At 36.3% G+C, this 21412-nt stretch overlaps 1 protein-coding gene across 1 annotated transcript in view; it reads left to right on the forward strand.

Annotated features, from left to right (window-relative positions):
- Positions 1 to 15456, forward strand: part of stc1 (stanniocalcin 1) — a 31803-nt gene extending 16347 nt beyond the window's left edge. The window contains exons 2-4 of the mRNA XM_039769594.1: positions 2413 to 2555; positions 6485 to 6696; positions 9414 to 15456. Of these exons, the coding sequence (XP_039625528.1) occupies positions 2413 to 2555; positions 6485 to 6696; positions 9414 to 9687 (629 nt within the window). The 3' untranslated portion in view covers positions 9688 to 15456. The remainder of the gene's footprint in view (positions 1 to 2412; positions 2556 to 6484; positions 6697 to 9413) is intronic.
- Positions 15457 to 21412: the final 5956 nt, after the last annotated feature.

Consider the following 21412-nt stretch of genomic DNA (forward strand, 5'->3'; position numbering starts at 1 on the left):
CTTAACCTTCAATTGCTGAGGGCTTTGAGTAATGAGAAAAGCGCTTTATAAATGCAAATAATTATTATTTAACTGTTATATCAAGAGTCATTTTCATGGAAAAATGATTAGCTTCTTATGTAAATTTATTTAGATATGTTCTTACCCAAAACATTACCAAAGTAGATTTCTACCCTATTTGTTCTTAAGTGTTCTGTTTAATTTTAAGTCTTTGTTGCGAATGACTCCTGAAGCATTCCTTCAGTTATCTTCCCAGGTTTCATTTTTTGGCTATGAAACCTAAGCTTATAAATATACTCTCGGTTAGACTTTCTTCTACTTTCAGAAGTTTCTTTTTTTTTTATGATTGCTCCCCTGGATATAGTTTGAAATCGATCAGCCTTTGCAAAGATTCCAAAATAATATTTTGTTTAAATTAGTATTATTTCATAAACTGTACAAAATATTTTACTTATTTATATAAGGCATATTTTTAGAATGAACATAAACAAACCTAAGTAACAAGTGTCACTTAGTGAATTTTATATATGATTTTTGGCATCCAAGGCATTTCCTGGCAAATGTGAGGTAAGTGACCACTTGGGGTTCCATGGCCAGTGTAGGCCCTAAATTACACTGAAAACAGGGGTGAAAACGAGCAAGTGACTCAAATTAGGCATACTGAAAGGCTAGAAAAGGCCCCATTTAGGATTATTGGCAAAAACTGGACATTCTGTGCATCGTTGCTGTTTTTTCTAACTCATTTACTGAGTTGTCATGCTGCTACAATTATACATAAATGTTATCAAAACAAATGAAATTGAAATTAAACCCAGATAGTGTTTTAGTGGTGGAGTTCAGAATGGGTCACAGCTTCAAATGTTTGCCCATTCTGATCTAATATATTTATCTTCTTTGAAAGCTGTTTGAGGGAAGTTCATTCCTCATTTTAATTGTTTAAATATAGCAGTCCAATTCTACAGTTATAGAGCCATCTTGTCTGCTGTTTTTGCCTTTAATAAATATTTCATTAATGAAATAATTTGATATTATCAGAACCTTCGCCAGACTTAAATGCAGGCAATGTTACTGAAATACTGTAGGTATGTCTTCCTAGTGTTCCCAAAACAATTAGTATGAAAGAGCAAATATTTGTAAAAGAGGGAAAAAAATTAGTAGAAACAAAGCAGTCATAGAAAAAACAGTCTATTTCTAAACAACATTTTGTCTTATAATGTGATACCAATTTAGGAAATTAATTATTAATCAGGGTCTTACCTTTGCTGTCCTTGAAGTGCAAAGCACCATCTTCTAAAGAAACTTCTGTACTGCAGTCAGCTTCATGCCCTCCTACGTTGATTGCATCACTGTTTGTTGTTCTTACAGCATTACTTGAACTTAATGTTAGCCATTAATTCAAATAATTAATTAAACCGAATACTAGAAATATGTGGATCAAATTTATACATTTGCAACTGTAACCATGTGTCATTTTTCAATTTGACAAACTATTTCTTTAATAAAATGTCAGTGATAAAGTGTAAGGGTGGCTGCAGTTTGCCTAAGCAAGATCCTTATTAGGGGATCCTGAGTTGCAAGTAGTGGGTCTTTTTTACTATTATATTGTTCATGCTTTTTTTCTTTCTCTTTCTGAGTTTAACTTATATTCTTCTAGTGTCTTGCAACCAAATCTCTGTCAAATTGGAAGAAAAGTTATGCTTCAAATTTATCAATACCATTTCCTAGGCCCTCTTAATTTTGAGCAGGATCGCAGAGGGCTGATGCCCACTCCAGCATGCATAAGGTGCAAATCAGGAACAATTCCTGAACAGGACACCAGTCCATCACAAGGTGAACACACACACATATACACACACATGCACACAAACAAATTTAGTATCACCTGTCCATCTAACTTGCATGTTTCTGGACTGTGAGAGGAAACCAGAGCATCCGGGACATGAACCTTACTACAAGGCAGTAGTCACAATTACATTAATCTTTTTTTTTTCTCTTTCTGTCCCCCCTTCTTAATCTGGCATTTTATCACTTTCCCTAAATTAGTGTAACAGAAGCAATCCAAGAGTAACATTTTTTCTGTGTACCTTTGGTTAGTAATCAAAGTGTGCCCAGTTTGGGCATCTTTTTTTTTTTTGTTCAGGTTTGCAATGAGTGCCATCTACTGGGCAGTTATCTCCTTTGATGAATATCATAGACAGTTTAAAAAGTGGCAGTTGTAAGTGACAAGTCAAAATAGACATTATCCTGCCATTGCCTGTGGTGAAAAAAATTACCTACATTTAACACCTAGCTATGTAAAATGTATACATTAATTAATTTTAGCTTGTGATACACAATTACTGTACTTAGGAACAGATGTCTCATTTATTGTCATAACCAAAGATAATAATTCTTAGTTTTCCTTTTTTGCAGTTGAAGTTGTTCGATGCTTGAACAATGCACTTCAGGTTGGCTGCGGCGCTTTTGCATGCCTGGAAAACTCCACTTGTGACACAGATGGGATGCATGATATCTGCAAGTCCTTCCTCTTCAGTGCTGCTAAATTTGACACTCAGGTATTTTTCAAGTAAATGGTTTATATAATATTTCAAAGAATGAAAAAAGCATATGTACTGTAATGAACCTTTGATAATAAGCCAAAGGGAAATACTAACAGAAATAATTATTTTGTCTAAGGCTGCAGTTTTGTAATTTGAATAAAAATTAAGGTTAATTATTGGAATTTAGCCTTGGTCAGGTAGATTATTTAGAAAGTCAATAGTTTTTTACAAGGTTCACTTTGAAGAATTTTTTTTCATGCATTTAAATTTGCATGAAACCTTTGCCATTTATGTAAATCAAAAAATGGCACACAGAAAAAACAAACCACCTGAATTGTCCGTGTAGAGAACTGATGTCGGAACACAGTGCAATGTCTGAAACCGTGCAGTGTACTGGCACAAGAAAACACCAAACCTTACCTCTTGAAGCCTGCTTTATTTAATTTCATTCAGTGTGATGGGATGGCAAAATCAATCTTACTGGTAATAATGTCATTAATTATTGTCTCCATAAGAAAGTTTGAGAAAATCAGTGATGGTTTTCTCCATAGAAATCCTTTCTCCTTCATTTGCTACATTTGATTTAATACACAGATTGCAGCATTATATGACCAGTGTCATATAATCTATTTAAAGATCATTTCATTTAGTCTGTTCTGATTTTTTTGTACTTCTTTGCCTTAATGGGGAAGTTGGATCTCCAAGATCTTTAAAGCTTCAAAACTGATCCCTGTGGTGGTTAGAAGATAAGTTAAGCAACCCTTTGCTTCAGAATATCTTAATCAGGGTTAGTCTGAAGAAGTTGACATGTGGGCACATTACCTATAAGGTAAAAGGTGGGAATAGGGCATAGCTTGTGTTCCAGTGAAAGGCCTGCACTTAGTTTTTCTGTTCAGAAAGTAATTTACTAAAAAGTATTTGAAATTACACAATTTTTAATACCATACTAACACTTCCACCATTCTATTTCTTAGCCTCAGTGGTTTTATACCACTATGATTCAAAAGCTATAGTTGCCTGTGGTCCAATATTGCCAGCAAACTTAATTATTGTGGTATTGTGCGGTCTAGCTAGGATTTTCAAAATTAGTGTTAAACCAAAATGCCAATAATGGTCTGCCTAACATAGCTGAACAAATTATGATACAGCTGCATTCCAGGAGCTGTGTGTTTGTAATAAATTTGAATGAATGGTGTAACCGAAGAAAGCTCTAATTAGGAAATGCTGAACACTTTGCATTCAAAATGTTATTGATTATTAACCCATCTTACCAACTGTAAGCTAATATAAGTTTTAACAAGTAAGAATTGCAAAATAAATGTATTTAAGTCTTAACATGCAGTGCTGGTATTTCTTCTTCATTACTGCTACTAAACTGTGTAGCCACCTTGTTGTGATTTAAATGCTTTACTTTCTACTTATGGGGAAGAAGCCTAGATAATGGTGTAGATTAAAAGACAGTGTGAAACACAAGCAGTATGGTGCATTGCAAAAATGACAGCTGTCTCCACTGAATGGTTTAAAGACCTGCATGGAAAATTCTAAATTAGGTAGACAGTGTGCTTGTTACTTTAAATTGTACATAAAAAAACAGATAAGCTGAAGTGACAGGGTCCTGGAATGGAAAAATCTCTATCAGAGGGTCTTTGCAGGTAAGCAACTATAGAATACAGTAGAATGATAAGATGATTCAGTGAAAACATACTGTTAACGTAAATTATATTAAACATCTGGGAAGTTCATGTCAAGCAGATAGCCTAAGTAACCTTTCAAAATGAACTTTGTCAACAGTATGAACCATGCTAAATTATGGAAACTATAATAAAAAATAAATCAGAAAATTACCAATAAGAAAATAATATACTATATAACAGCCAACATGGGTTTATTAGAGGAAGATCTTGCCAAACCAATATTTTAGATCTTTTTGAATAAACAACTGGAAGAGTTGACAAAAATAAAGCATATGACATAAATTACTAAGACTTTCAAAAAGCATTTGATGCAGTCATAGACTGAAGATTAATTCTGAAAGTAGAAGCTGGAGGCATCAGAGGTAACCTACAAAACTGTATCTCATGTTGGTTAACTGACAGGAGACCATGACTACAGAATACTCCACATGGAGTGAGGTCATAAGTGGAGTCCTCTTAAGAGTCTGTCCTGTCCTGTCTGACTGTTACTTTTTCAGATTTATATTGAAGATACTGATTTCTGTATAGAAAGTAACTTGAGAAATTTGCATATGACACTATAGGACACTGAGGAGGCAGCAAAAAAGAATTCAGAAAGACCTGGACAAGCTTCTGAACAGAGTAAACACATGAAAATGCACATTAAATTTAGGAAAATACAAAGTGATGCATGTGGGCCAAAGTGACGTCAAATATAAATACAATACGGCAGACACTGTCGTAATGGAAACAATTTCTGGAAAAGATTTAAAGGTTTCTGATGACACAACATTTTCATCATCTACTCAATATACAGAAGCAATTAAAAAGGCAAATAAAATGTTAGATTATACCATAAAACCTGTTGAATGTAAATAGAGGGACATTATGTTCAGACAAAATAATGAACTAGTGAGACTTCATCTGGAGTGTTCTGTGCATTTCTGGTTACAGTGCTACAGATAAGACATAGCAGTACTTGAAACTGTGCTGAGATGAGCAATTAAGTGATTCCCAGGACTTAGGAACATGTCCTATGCAGACAGACTCGGAGCTAAACCTCTTTAGATTTCAGCAGAGGAGACTATGTGGGGACCTAGTCCAGGCCTTCAAAATCCTCAAAGCCATTGATAAAGCAGACTCAGCAGAATTCTTTAAACTTAAAGGCGAATCACGTACTCAAAGACACTTGTGGAAATTAAGGGGAAGTGCATTTAAGACTGAAGCCGGGAAAAACTTATTTATGCAAAGAGTTGCAGGAATCTGGATCAAACTGCTAAGATATGGAGTTGAAGCAGAAACCTTGAAAAGCTTTAAGAAGTATGTGGAAGAGCTATTAAGACAGCTTAGCTATTGAAATGAGTTTGATAGACTGAATGGCCTCCTCACTTTTGTCAAATGTCTTATGTTCTAAAAGCTTTCTAGTAAAAAAATGACCTGGAAATATATATTAGAGCCCAACTGGACTGTTAGTTTCTAAAATTGCATTGATTGCTTTGTGATACACTGTTGCCCACATTGTCTTATTTGGCAAGTCTCAAGTGTCAAAGTGTATTAGATGGCACACATCTCTTTATCCCTTCTTTTCACTTACCTTTTGCCCCAGGTTCTTCCTGCTGGGCCTTTTGCAAGGCTACCTTTGCTATGCAGTAGTCACATTAGGTAGAGGCTGGAATAGGAATTGTAGGGCATGGCTGTCAGAAGGATACGACTGCAGATACTAGATTGAAGCCATTAACCTGAGCCTCTCCTTTTTATGTGCTGAGCCCCACCATCATGTAACTAGTGTATAGTAAACATTGCTAACACACCCTGTGGGTGGGAATGGGGACAAAAGTGCAAGTCAAAGGTAGGCCTAAGTACTGGAGCTCGAGTCGATTCCTGACCTCCAGAGCCTATCAATTTTCTCTTAATCCCAATCTGCTACACACAATGTTCTCAAACAAAACATAAACCTAACTCTTAATCCTGAATGTGCTGAACATAAACTATAAATTGAAGACAGTCACTTTTGTTTTTAATGAATACTTTTTGTACCCTACAATATTGTAACTTATGTATGTTAATGATTTAACTGCATGCCAGTAATCTCAAATTGCACTAAATATCAGATTTGCTGACTGGCATGCCCTTAAATGAAAATGAGCTTAAAATGACAAATGAAGACAACAGACACACAGTAATTGTGAATACAGAAGTATATGAAACTTGTTTAATATGTAATGACAAATGAAATGTTCACTTTCTGACAAAGTGGTTCCTCTTTTATAGGGCAAGGCTTTTGTTAAAGAAAGCCTGAAGTGCATCGCCAATGGCATAACGTCTAAGTTGTTTCTCACCATCCGGAGGTGTGCAACCTTCCAGAGGATGATTTCAGAAGTACAAGAAGAGTGTTACAACAAGCTAGACATCTGTAGCATTGCCAAAAGTAACCCAGAGGCCATCACTGAAGTTATACAGCTACCAAACCACTTCACCAACAGGTAGGAAGCTCTCTTAAAAACAAGTGAATGCTGTAATGACAGCTAAACTCTGAACCTTTCTTTATATTACATGTTACGGGAAGGAGTGGTCAAAACCACCACAAATTTCAGGAGGTGGAAAAAATATAATCCTCCAAAGACATATATGAGTCTTCTATATCTTGGTAAAATATAAGAGAGGGCAGTTATGTCAAAGTAGTGACACTGATTTCCTAAAATTCAAATGAACAAAAACAACAAATTAAACAATGAGGTATAGTGGTTATCCATGCAGCTCACAGGAAACTGGGTTTCAGGTCACTGTCTGTGCGGATTTTGTGTGCTCTCCGAGAGTGCTGGTATGTTTTTCCCTGTGGGCATTGTGGGTTTTCTCTTACATCCCAAACACATTTTTGCTAAAATAAATGGCAAGTATAAATTAGCTTGGTGTGAATATTTTTGTGCATCTCAATGAGAGTGCCCTGCTTGGAATGGATGCCAAATCCACAGTTGGTTCTGGTCTTGAGCCCAGTGTAGCTCAGATGGGCTTCAGTCCCCAACACCCTGGAACTGAACACAGTGAGCTAAAACTGGATGGATGGATGTTTGTTTAGAGTACCAGAACATGACTCCCCTTTAAACATTTCATATTGTCATGCAGTGAAGGAGGTCCTTTTTACCGTTGAAAATATTAAAATAAGGTCAAATCATTTAATAGAATCACACAATGTCTTATACCTTGTACAAAGTGTCTTCTCTAATCCTGCCAGATGTCTTCTGGTGCTTTGGCCTTTGACCTGAGCAGCAGGAGCATCTTCAGCATCTAATGAACAGGGTGGTCATCCATAAGTAGGAAGCACTGAGCCACCCAGGAAGTTGTTGAGCCATTCTGTCAGGTGGCAGCGGTTCCAAACTCATGACACCTGACACCATTCCTTCCAGGGGGCTTCCTGGTTCTTGCCCTCTGAGTTTTATCACTCTAGTGAAGGAGCCTTGAATGTCAGTAGTGCTTGAAGGGTAAATCTGAAATGCTGAGAAAAGGTCATTCAGCCATATGTCAGTCTGGTTACAGAAGGAGTTCTTTCAGGAAGGTGCTGACCAAGAATAAGAGACATTGAGGCTTAATCATCTTTAGAAACTATCAAAAGTGTAATATATATTGGCAAAAAAATCCCTTTCATAAAGTATTTGGCTAGAACTGTGAAAGAAATAGTACTGTACATAAAACGGTGTATGTGTCTAAGTTGCATGATCTTTGTTGAAACAGGGATCTTGCTTTTTATGGGGCATTTGTTAATTAACTAAACCTTACTTACAACAAGCTGCACATCTTTTGAGCAGAGTGTGTGATACTGTATATCAGTAGATTGAGCTACTAAGAATAGTTTTGGCGCCTGTCTGGGATCCATTCAGATAGTTTTATGATTAAAACCATTGTTTGTGTGACTCTCCTGTCTGGTTTTTTAGAAAATGAGAGAATGTAGTCTTTTTTTACTTGATACAAACAGAGTGGGTTACAACATACACCTCGAAATTTAAAAACAATATGTGAATGGAAACTGGCCATGTGCATTTAGAATAGAACAGACTTAAACCATGTATACAAAAAGGACATTCTTTTTACATGCCACACATTTTGCAGAAGAAAAGCAAGTTAGCCTTAAATTTGAAAGTATAAGGATATGTGATAGCATGAGGAAAACAGACAGTTTGTCTTTTTAAAGAGTGACTTATTAAATCTTTGATTCTTTTAACCAAATTTCTTTTATGATCATTTAATCCCTTGTGTTCTGATTATACTGAATTTTAAAATAGTTAACTGAAATAACTATTCTCCTGGTTACAGTCCAAGTTTTTAGTTTGAAATTCATATTTATTAGATTAGATTAGATATACTTTATTAATCCAATAGGGAAAATTCAAATGCATACCACAGCAAAAACATAGAATACACAGACACCAACTCAAAAGACAATAGAATAAAAACATACTAAAATAACTGGAGTAGACTGAGTCTGCACTATCCTCTCTATCCTCGTAGATTCTGTTTGGAGTGCAGGACAGGATGTCGGGAGGAAGTGTTGCCCAATGGCACCAGGCAGAAAAGATCCCCAGATGTACTCTGTGGGGGAATGAGTTTGTTGTTAAAACTAATCCAAGAAAGCAGCCATGGAGGGGATAGCAGAATTGTTCATGATGGTATCCAATATTACCACCGTCCTGTTTTCCATAACAGCCTCAAGAGGGTCCAGGGCCAGTCCGGTGATGTAGTTGCCTTTTCTGTTAAGATACAGTACTTAGCACGATGAGAGAAGTAACAAAATCAACAGGAATGTTCGCATAAATTATAGAAAAATAACCCATCTATATCTGTTAAGTAGTTCTCTCGTGAAAAGCAGACAGACATAGACAGGCAGACTTTGGATTTTTTTATATATAGATATAGATACAGTATATACATAGATGTGTCTTGATAGTTGTATTAATCTAATCATTTTTTGATCATTCTAATCTCTTCTGTTTGTCCATTTGTCTTGTTAATTTTGCCAGTTTAACTATCTTTCTTAATTTTTGAGATGAGTTTCCTTAATAGTTGATGACCTAGTCAATGTTGACATTTCTCTAAGTAAACACTAAGCTGCCATTACTACTGAGTGTTATTTTTCACCTTTTATTTTTGAAATGTGTGTATAGTAGTATTTTTACATAACCTCAACATTTCCCTTTTCTGTTTCCAGATATTACAGCAAACTTCTCCGAAGCCTTATGGAGTGTGATGAAGAAACAGTCACCGTTATCCGGAACAGTCTAATGTCCAAGCTTGGACCTGATATGGCCAATCTTTTCCAACTGCTTCAGAGCGACCGTTGTTCTAATTCATTCCAAATGAGGGAAGAAGGGAACAGACGACGGCCATCCGAGCCACAGAAACTGAAGCTCTATTTCAGGAATCTGCGGGGTGAAGGGACTGCTCCATTCTCCATGAAGCGAACCTCTGGGGAAAGTTCATAATTTAAAAGTGAAGAGGCAGATTAACAAAAAAAAAAAGAAAACAAAACAAAAAACAGTGTTCAATGGGGTATGTAAGGATTTAAACTTTTACCAAAGTTGGAAATCTGATATATCACATTTAGCTAAGAAGTATTTGTTAGCAAAAAGAACACACATTGTTATGAAGCACTATTTATAACACAAAACATCTAAAAAAAAATCAGCCTGTGTAAACACCATTCAGGTAGCTCTCGATATTAATTTGATAGATGATCAGAATGATATAAGAACCACATTTTTGTTCACTTTGGGCAAACTGTGTTAGTTAAAGTGGAAAACAGACTTCTTTCAAAGATATTATCCATTTGCATTCTAGAGATAGGAATTACTTATTAATAAGAATAAGTAACATCAGACTATAAATGTTCACATGCAATGTATGTAACCACTAGAGTGAAACTTGAGTAATCATAAATCTCTGGGATATAGAACTAAAAGGGAAAAAGAGCAGGGGTTAAAATTATATTTTCCTTTGCACTCGTGAATGCAATACAAATCAGAGAGAGACATAGCCAAACCTGAAGTCCTTACATTTTGTTTTTTTTTTGTTTTTTTTTTAAACTGATGCTGATCATAGCTGCCTAACATTCCTCTTACTATGAAACCCCTCTGCAGGAGTTACAATGAAAATTAATGTAATGGACCAACAGAATTTTTGATGTGTATTTAAATTTCAAAATTGCACTCCATGCCGTGTCTGACTTTAATACAGATTGATCATCACTGTCATTTTTAAGTGTAGGGCTGCATGATGACGAGTATTCAGTTTAGCATGTTATACTACGGTTGATAAATCCTAACTCACAATTCTGATCTCAAGCTTTTCGTCTCCTTTTTTTTTTTTTTTCTAAAATGAGTTTAGCAGTTTTCACAGACACTAACCATATACCATGTAACACAGTAATTACACTGAGACAGAGGAAGTTGTGAAATCATAGCTGAGGATTTGCTTAGATGCAAAGACATTCATTTTCTAATTGTAGGTGTACAAGTGCAACATTTTTTTTTTGTTTGTTGTTGTTGTCGGTTAAAAATAGTTCTTAAAAATCATTTACAGCTGTCCCACATGCAGATATCTACTGCGTTGTGTCTCTGTTCTCAGAACTAGAGGTTTGACACCAAACATCTCTCATTCTTTCCTTTTCTCTCTTTTTATTTCAATGTATGTTCTGAGACATGAGCTGTAGCTATTTATAACTCTTTATTTGTTATATTATTTTATTTATTTGCCTATCCATTGATTCTATTTTATTTAATATATTCTTAAGTAATTTTATAACATATTAAGGAAGGAGCTGTCACAATTGCTCTTGTTTCCAGTGTATTACACTGGAAAATATAATAATTGTAATAGCTGGTGTCCCGGCTTCCATAGGGCTTTCTGTTTTAGTAACTTGTAATTTTGACATATAAAAAGCATCATTATATAGCAGCTCTAAGTGAAATCCAGGAAGATAGTAACTCTTTATAGAATATATTGCTGTCATTTATTAGATGCAGATGTCAAGATTTCAAAGATGCAGAGCTCGGTGATATTATAGCTAATAATGAAACACACATAATGAAGTTCTTCATTCCATTTTACCCAGTGACTAGGTCTAATCCTTGTAATGACTCTATGCTGGCCATAGAAGAACAAGTGCATTATTTTAGCTCTGGGACATACATATTTAGCTAAATAGGAACCTTCTATGTAAAGGAAATAATAAAATTGGAGTAAATTAGAACAGAAGCTTTAAATTCGTGAAACAATATCTGAAAGCTATGCTTTAATGGCTTGTAAATATGAAATGACACAGCCAGTTCAGTAGTCATGTAGCTTTTGTTGTCAGGAATGAGAATGAAAAATTACGCGCTGATGTTGGTGATGAGGAGCAGTATTCAGATTTAATTTTTTTACTTCTGAATTCACAGATGATTTTTGTAGAATGTTTCACTACTTGCATCCACCAGAATTCTCATACATGTTTCCAGACCAATTGCAGATATTTTTTTACAGAGGTAAATTACAAAAAGTGATGTAATAAAGATACTATGAGTTTAATATTCCATTTTATTTTCTTCAGATTATCTTATTCATGTATTTTTTTATATAACATTTGCATGACAACAATTATTTGTGAAAATGTTGGTTAATGAATAGCTATTATTTAAATGTTTGTTTTCTAACATAAGTAAAGCGAACATGTCCATTCACCCATCTTCTGAACTTGCTTAGTTCAGGTCAGGCTGATAAAGGCAGCATTAGGGCACCAGTCAGGAATAAACTGTGAACCTGACACCAGTCCATCGAAGGGCATATTTGCTCATGTTTTGGGTCAACTGTTGTCTTTCAGTCTAACCCACAGATTTTTGGGATGTAAGAAAAAAAATGAATATCTTGGGGGAAAAACCCATACAAATATGGGAACAACATGCAAACTTCAAACTGATGGCATCTGAACCAGATCTGGATCCTTGAGGCAACACCACTAACCACTGCACCACTCAATGAAAAATGTGATTTTAAGATTTTTTAAGCTACAACAGCACAGGATCTGTAAAAAAATGCACTTACTTGATAAGAAATTTAAGTTTTACATTTTGTCTTTAAATGGGTGGCTTCTAAGAACATTTCATTGCATAAAAATGCCATTTTAAGCTTGCATGTTCTTTTTATATGTGCATGTATTCTCCCAAAATGTGCCAATTTGCATCTAGGAAACATGAAGTGAAAAGAATTTGCAGATATACCTCAGTCGCTTTCATGTGTGTTTGAAGGTAGAAGTTAATTTAGAGAGAAAATTTCATACCTTCTAGTCACACTTTGACTAGGCTGTCTAGCTTTTTGTAATAGATGAAAAGCAATATAAATTGCCCATCTGTATCCATCAGTTTGGATGAAAATTCTAAAATCTTGTGTAAAATCCATTCTTTTAGTCAGCATTCATTGAAGAAATAGCCCTTTCATGTGCAATGCTACATTTAGTTTACCTGCCTATTTTGGTCAAGGTCAAGGAACAAGTTGTATGCTTGGCAGAAACCATCCACCGATATAATATTAGTCTTTTCATACACAACAAGCATACACAGGAAACACTCATGTGGCATACACAGGAAACACTCATGTGGCATACACAGGAAACACTCATGTGGATTGAGGTAAATTTCAATTACCAACCACCATGAGATTATGTCATTAAACTGAGAAAGCAAGTCACTGGGGAAAACTTGCACAAATCCTCAGAGAACATGTAAACTCCTCAAAAATGCTAACACAGCACAAAATCTAAGTAGGGCCTTAGTGGTGGTGTAGTAAAGATTATCATTTTATAGGCTCAGTCCACACACACATGCCCACCATTTCTACCCAATGCTGCTACGACTTGGATAAGGCTTATCTATTGAACGTTTAATGTGTTCATGTACTATGGGATTTATAAGCTTCCCAGTGGGAAGTTTCTTAATAATTCTTTTCCAAGTGGTAGCTCTCTCTGGGGAAAATATGAAAATAACATTGCTACCCTGAATACTGAATAGTATGAACATCTCAATCCATTTCATTATATGAAATAAATAAAATAATAATCAGCTCAGGCTGAAATGGGAAATAGTGGTTTAGACTTTAACTGGTTTTGTGTGCATTGATTCACAAATCAACTGTGATCTCATTAAGGTATGATATCACTAGTGATAACTCTGACAGTTCCCATAGTACATGAACATTGCAAGCATGGCTTCTCCACTGCACATAAGTAATGCACTGCACTCTGTCTGAAATTAAGGTCCGGCTACATGTAGCAATAAGATGGCAAACCAACCAATCGAGCAGGTGTCCCTCTACTTCACAAATAGAAGTTTTACGTTTCATGTTTGTCAAGCAGATTTGTTCTATAAACCCATTTGTGGCGCAAGGTATGTGGAACACAAAAGGTATTTCTTTCAAAACATCAAGCTGATCAGCTGAAACTCACTACAAGAGAAAGGATCTGTCAGTATATTTTAAAGACAGGAAAGGCCACCAGCATGATGAAGTAAAACCTTGTGAGGTGTGAAAAGGGATTTTTGTATTCTGTCACCTGCACTAAACAGTAAAAAGAAACCTCCATCTAATGTTAGGCTGCCCTCTCGCCATCATGTCAAGAATTCTGTCTGTAATCTGATGTTCTCAGGTTAATATCGGTATGCATCGTGATAACAACAACATTAATACAAAGAGGTCTAACATACGAAAACAATGGACAAAAAGTATAATGTTGGGTAAAAGTGGGTCTGCTTTATGTGGAACAGGGATTAAAATGACTTCTATGTCTATGAACTACAATGATATGTCATGAGACTGCACTGTTGCTGCTATCCCAACAAGTAAGACGGCTGTCTTGAATGTAGCAAATCTCCAAATGTTGTACTTTATAACTTACAAATAATTCTAATCACATTTAAATGTATGTTTTTTTCTAATCAAGTATCGAGATTGTAACCTTTGTTATTTTAACCCTTTAAAAAGCACAAATCAATCCCAATGCCATCCCCGTTTGTCAATATTTTGTGAACAGGGAAATGGAAAGCATCATAATAACTGTAGTTTCGACTTTCATGTTCTACTTTTAAGTAGAATCCAGAATCTCTGTGATTTTCTGCAAGCAGCACACATGTACAGTACATCTTTGAACAAGTTTGTTTGTATGTAAAGGGATAGAGGCAATAAGAGTTGTACATTTTGAAACAGTATGTGCCAACATTTTTAGGCTAACTGGTATCCAACCATATTGGCTGTGAGCTTTAGAAATTATAATAAAAATCCAAATAATATCTACAGTTGATTCCTGTTTTTTGGCCACCTCTTGCTACACTTCTGGTTAGAATATCTGAGTTTTAAAAAGTAATGATTTGGCAAGTGGATTGAAACAGAAGGCTTCATCTTTCTTGCTAGTGATTTGTATAAAACTTACTAATGTTTTAGTGTCTCCTTGCTGAATCTTCTCTTTTTTTAATACATTTAATGCCTGCTAAACATAGCAAGGATGACGTAAAGAGCAAAGCAATGAATCTCTGAAGGATTGCAAAAATTCTGTGAGATTTATACTGTTTTGTTCATTAATCTGACCAAAAAATGAACACGATGCCCAAAATTTCTGCCTAATGCCATAGACAACTGTAAAGAGGCCAACAATTTAAGAGGTGAGAATTTTTCAAGTTCACAAATAGGAATTTAACTCTGTTAATGATTATGGCTTCTAGAATAACTCATTTTAAACATATATTGTACATGTGGCTGCTGAATTGTTTTGGGATCTGATATGGCTGGAAGGGTTAAACGTTTATTAGAATGTATATTAATTAAGTTATGTTTCAAGATACACAAGAACAAATGCAAATGATGAAACCTTTCCTACCAACACTTGAAATTAATTTCTTATCCCTGTTAAGGGACAATTTTATGCAGGTGGCACAAGTAAATCATTTGGAAAACTATTAGACCAAATACTTTCATTTGTATAGTTTTTAAATCTATAGTTCAGTTATTCAGTTAATCAATCAGACTTTCGATCAATAAGTTAAACAATCTGATCAATTTCTAAAGTTTATTTTTTGTCAACAGTAGCAAGCATGATTCAGTTTTGTGATTTAATTGCACTTTATTCGTATATTTCTTGTTTGCAGCTACATATTTAAAACTAAATAAATGTATTCATTCTATGTTTTTTTTTGTTCTCAGCTGAATAATTGAATAAACACTGATCATATCTGGCATATGTCATTATTATTTATTTTTGTTGTCTGTTTAAGTTAAACTTTTTTTAGAAATATTAACAAATATGCATAGCTAAATAAAATGAAATTGATAGGACATCACTATTTTATGCTTATTTTCATCTATAAGCATGAATTTTACAGAAACTTTATTTCATAGCTTGTGAGAGTCTGTTTCTTTAGAAAATGTCAAATAAAGTAATGAAAAGTTTAACATTCAACCCTTCTGTCATCATTTTTCACTTTAACACTAGTCTGGCTGTTTATCAAGAAAAACGTTGCCTTTTTCAGTTTCCACCTTTGTATTTGTTAATAAATGTAATGGTTAAGTACAAAAATACTTTGAAAGTAAAGATGTGTGAAATCATGAAGAAAAAGACAATGCAAGGTCAAAAATTCACTGAAAGTCCAGTTAGCTGGAATAACGGTCAATGGAAACCGAAATCACCAACTCATTGAGGGCTGGATTCAACATCACACCAAAAATCAAAGTCCAAAATTGAAACTCTTAATATGACTCTGTAGTGTGTATGGCCCCCATGTGCCTGTATACACTCTCGACAACCTCTGGGCGTATTCCTGATGAGATGGCAGATGGTGTTCTGAGGATCTCCACCAAGACCTGAGTTATGGCATAAGTGAGCTCCTGGACAGTCTGTGACCCTACTTGGCGGTATTAGATGCTCCGATATATAACATCTCAGAGGTTCTCAATTGGATTCTGGTCTGGGCAGCATGCGGGCCAGTCAATGGTGCAAATGCCATCATCCCCCAGGAACTGCCTTCACACTCTTTCCATATGAGGCCATGCATTGTCCTACACCGGGGGAAGCCAGGGCCCACTACACCAGCATAGGTTCTGACAATGGCTCTGAGGATATTAATCCCGGTACCTAACAGCAGTCAGGGTACCGTTGCCTAGTACGGAGAGGTCTGTGTGACCCTCCAAAGATATACCTCCTCAGACCATCACTGACACACCGCCAAATTGACCATGACCATGCTGAATAATATTCCAGGCTGCATAACATTCACCACGGTGTCGCCAGACTCTTTCACGTCTGTCACATGTGCTCAGTGTGAAACTGCTATCATCTGTAAAAAGGGGTGCCAATGGTAGAGCTGCCAATTGTGTATTTTCTGGCAAATGCCAACCCAGCTGCATGGTGATGGGCTGTGAGTACATGTCCCACTAGAGGACAGCGGGCCCTCTTGCCACCCTCATGGAGGCTGGTTCTGAAAATCTGGTCACACCACGCATACCACTAGCAACCTGAAAGTCAGTTTCTAGGGCTCTAAAAAGCAGATGCTGGACCTGCTGCTGGGTTGATGCCCTTCATTGGCCCTCTCCAGCTCTTCTCATGTAACGGCCCATCTCCTGGTATTTCCTCCATGCTTTCAGATTGTGCTGGGAGAAACAGCAAACCTTCTTGTGAAATGACTTGTAGAGGGTGCCACATGTGCTATTGTCCTGTTGTCAGTTTGCAGCTCCTTAGGGTACACTTCAAGAAATGGGTTACTGATAATACACCATTAAGAGGGAGGACACAACATGGACAGGACGATTGGTGCTGAAGACTTTTTTAGCCGGAAACGAAGGGGGAGAGAGAGTGAGATCGTGCAGTGGTGCAAGGAGAAGCAACAAGGTAGTGCCAAGAATGCACCTGTTGGAAGAAGGTTTTTTTTTTTTCTCACTCGGCGATACAAGGGATGTGACATCTTGGAAGAGCTGAACTACCCGTGTAACCTGAATCAACTGCAAGTACCACCTCATGCTACCAGTACTGACAAGGACACCATCAAAATGCAAAACTAGAAAAAAATCAGTCAGGAAGGACAAGGAGAGACCAATTTCCTGTGGCCACCACCTGCAAAATCATTCCCTTTTTTGGGGTTGTATCTTTCTGTTGCCTCTAAGGTCCACCTGTTGTCATTTACAGCAAAGCAAGCGAAGTTGATTCACAATTGATTTCTTAACTGGACAAACTGATATCCCTGAAGCTTAATTGGCTTGGTTTTAGGCTGTGATGATCAAGTGTTACCTCTCTCTCTCTCTCTCTCTCTCTCTATATATATATATATATATATATATATATATATATAATACAAGCGTGGGACACAAGTTCAAGGCACACACGTTTTATTTTTTCTATTTTTCCTTGTGGGAAACACCTTCCCCATTTCCCACAGGCACAACACAGTCCAAAGCCCAGCACATACACAATACTTTCTTTTCTTTTCTCTTATCCTTTCCAATACTCCGGTCAAGCATTGTCCCCCTCCTCCCAACTCTGGATCCTTGAGTAGTGGCATCTGGCTCCTTTTATAAGGCCCCCAGAAGTACTCCAGGTGCTTGATTACTCATTTCCGGCAGCACTTCCTGGTTTTGGCAGAGCAACTGTCCATAAGGGCTCAGCAGCTCCTGCTGCAGCACCTCCTGGTGGCATCTGCAGATCCCAACAGGGCTGCACCACACTCCAACTCCCATGCTTGGCTGCTTGATTCTTCCAGTGTCTGAGCCAATTTTGCACCTATCTACACACCACATCCTGAACTCCTCTTTTAATTTGAAGGTCAACTTCTCAGGCAGCACTTCATCAAATGCTTTCTGAAAGTCAAGATAAATAATATCATACAGTATGCCCCATTTTGTTTGTATCCTTTTATTGCTTAGTCGTAGAATTGCAGAATATTAGTAAAACACAAACACCTTCTTCTGAACCCAAGCTGACAGTTCAGTAAAACTTCTTTCCTTGTCATGTGAGACTCAATCTTTTCCTTAATAATTCCTTCCATTAATTTACCTGTGATACATTTAAGTATACTGGCCTATAGTTGCTTGGATCTGCCTGATCACCCTTTTTATATAATAGGATGACGTATGCCATTTTCCAGTACTTTGGAATTTTCCCAATGTGCAGTGACTTACTTATGTGTAAAGGGTTTAAATATGTATTATCACGTTCAAGACACTTGAGGATAAATATGATCTATTCTTGGTGATTTGTTTGGTTTCTGCTTAACTTTTAACTCAATTTGGTAAAAGAGCAGTAACGTGTGCCTGCCTCAGCTGGTTGAACACAAGATTTGCTGCTGCAGCAGCTTGGTATTCCTGCCAGCAGAAAGTTACAGTAGTCAGTATGTGACAAGACCAAAGCTTGGACTCGGAGTCGTGCTACATACTTTGGCAGGTACAGTCAGATCTTATAGATGATGGACAAAGTGAATTAGCAAGACTGGGAGACCATATCATCATGGTCAGTGAAGGACAGCTGGTTATCGATCACCACACCAAACAATCATTCTAATACAATGCAAATTCAAAATATATTAAAGAGAGTGATAGTTTTAGCCATTCAGAATATGTGCCAAAGATATTTCTCTACAACCCGCTACACTTTCTATGTATGTCTTTTTATGTCATCAAACATAGAATCAGGTAAGCCTTTTTTTAAATGTAGTAATTGAATTGTTTTGTATTTTATCCCAATCTATTCTACCATCATCCTTACTTGTTAAATAAAACAACACTGATGCCTAAAAATAAATCAAATGTGTTTAAAGCTCTCTGTTGTATTTTCAATTTAATCAAAATGTACTCTGCTCTGCTCTTATTCCTGTCTGGAACATACATGTAACTTAACTATAGGAGTTTATAAATGTAATAGTTTGCAGTTCCACTGCTTATTGGTAAAAGCTAAAGTATTTAATCCAAACGATTTCTGGCAGTAGTAATAGGAAAGATATGGGTCACATTTCTTTGTTGTCATGAAAATGAAATCTTCATGGGCCAGAAAAATCAAGGGGGTTATGACACATTTTTTTTAAAATGCTTGCAATCTATTAACTCAACTCTGAACGGAATTTCTGAATAAAGTTCAGCCATCATGCTCCTTACACAGGGGTTACAATATATTGTACTGTACCATTACTTTCATTATTTCATTTCAGAATGTTGCAGTTCATAGTTTAGGAATGAACACTTCTTAAATAAGAATCTTGAAGCCGCCAGGTGGCTATACAACAGTGTAAATAAAGCAGGGATTACTTTTTCATAAATTCCAAGCATGATTCTTGCCCAGATCATCATACAGTGGATTATGAGATGCAGTTGATAAGTAGATAAGAAAAGAACAGGTGGAGTTCCGCAAAGGATGAAGATATGTGGAACAGATATTTGCATCACCAAATATCATTGAGTAGTGTGCAGGATGGAAAAGACAACTATGCATAAGGTTTGTTGATTTTCAGAAAGCTTTTGATAGCATCCACTGAGGTAGCCCTATCCTGAGGGCATATGAATTAAGTAAGGGAGACGGTCTTACTTTTAAGAGTTTTTATGTCAGCTTCACTTGCAGCATGGGAAACAGTGATCTCAGCTTTAAAGTAAAGACAGAGAAAAGGCAAAATTGTGTGACGTCTTCCATGCTTTTTAACCTTGCTATTGATTGGATAGTGCCAAGGATGCATTAAGAGGACTTTGTTGGACATTGACTTTGCTGATGATCTGGCCATACTTTCACATACCCATCAGCATACACAGGACAAGACTAATCGCATGAGTATCTTTGTACAACAAGAAATATTTTTAGATCACATAATAACATCTTAAAGTTGTTACAGTACAGCACCCACACCAAGCTGAAGATTTACCAGAGGTGCTTCCTATCGAGTCTCTTATATGGGTCACAATGCTATTTAAAGACAGAAAGTGATCTCAACAAACTGTCCACATTCAACACCAAGAGTTTGATAAGAAACTCCTGACTGAGAACTATTTAAAAACTAGGAGTTGCTTGTTCATTGCCAACAATGAATGGTCTAGGGCCACTGTAGTTAATGTTCAGCCAAAATCAACAAAACAAATTCAACCACAGGGTGAGTGGGTAAAAATGAAACGGGGTCTAAGAAGTCAAAATGTAGTTCCTTTAGCACATAGGTCACCACTTTGGACAGATTTTGAGCACTTAGAAAACATCTCTGTCAAGACTGGGAAAAATAAAGTGCTCATAATTGGCAGCTCCTCAGTGTGAAATGTTACAATTCCAAACTATGATAATCCAGCAGCTACAGTTAAATGCCTCCCTGGGGCAAAGGTATCCAACACAGAAGATAAATTGGAGCTTCTGGCAGACGATAGTGTCTACCTTATTGTTTCATTTTATCACTAATGATATACAGCATATTTGCAGCAGAATGAGCTATTAAACGAGAATTTCAGATTGTATCCCTTCAATGAAGGTTAGAGAACTGATGTGCAAATAAAAACATATTTTTTGTGGACAACTGGGATAATTTTTGAGAAAGGCCTGTATATTTAAAGAGAGACTGTGTCATCCTAACTGGAGGGAATCTTTTGCTTTATCCCTAAATATGGCAGCAAAACTGCCTGGCTGACTCATCAGAGAACCATTCAGGCTGCAGTCCTGTGATCCTGTAGCTGCTACCCATTATCCCTGTTGTGGGGCATCTTATAGATTTAGTCTTGATGCAAACACTCAATCACTTGATAACCAAAAAATGAAGAGCATAATTTGACCAAGAGTTAAAATCAGATTCCCCACTAGGGGTATCCGTATTTGTAATTTAATTCAAATTCAAACATTAGTTATTTTAATTTGAATTAAATTGTTTGTTGCAGCCTAACATGCCAGTCAGCATTACAGACATTAATAATAATTAATAGAAGTATAGCTTGTAAGTCATCTGTAAAAGAGAGGTCAAACAGTCAGCAAACTTTCTGGAAACAAAGTCAAAGCTCGTGTTGGAGCGAAATTTTAATATAGATCCATCAGGGGCATGGGATTTATTTTAAACAAACCCCTTGTATTGTTTGCTGAATTCTTCTCTAAATGCACCTAATGGCAATTTCCTTTCTATCAGTCTTCTTCTAACTGTTTTATGCTGTAGTCCATATCTTATACATACTGCCAGTCTCTTAACAATAACTTCA

This window comes from Polypterus senegalus, chromosome 11, assembly GCF_016835505.1.
Source record: "Polypterus senegalus isolate Bchr_013 chromosome 11, ASM1683550v1, whole genome shotgun sequence".
Classification (NCBI taxonomy): domain Eukaryota; kingdom Metazoa; phylum Chordata; class Cladistia; order Polypteriformes; family Polypteridae; genus Polypterus; species Polypterus senegalus.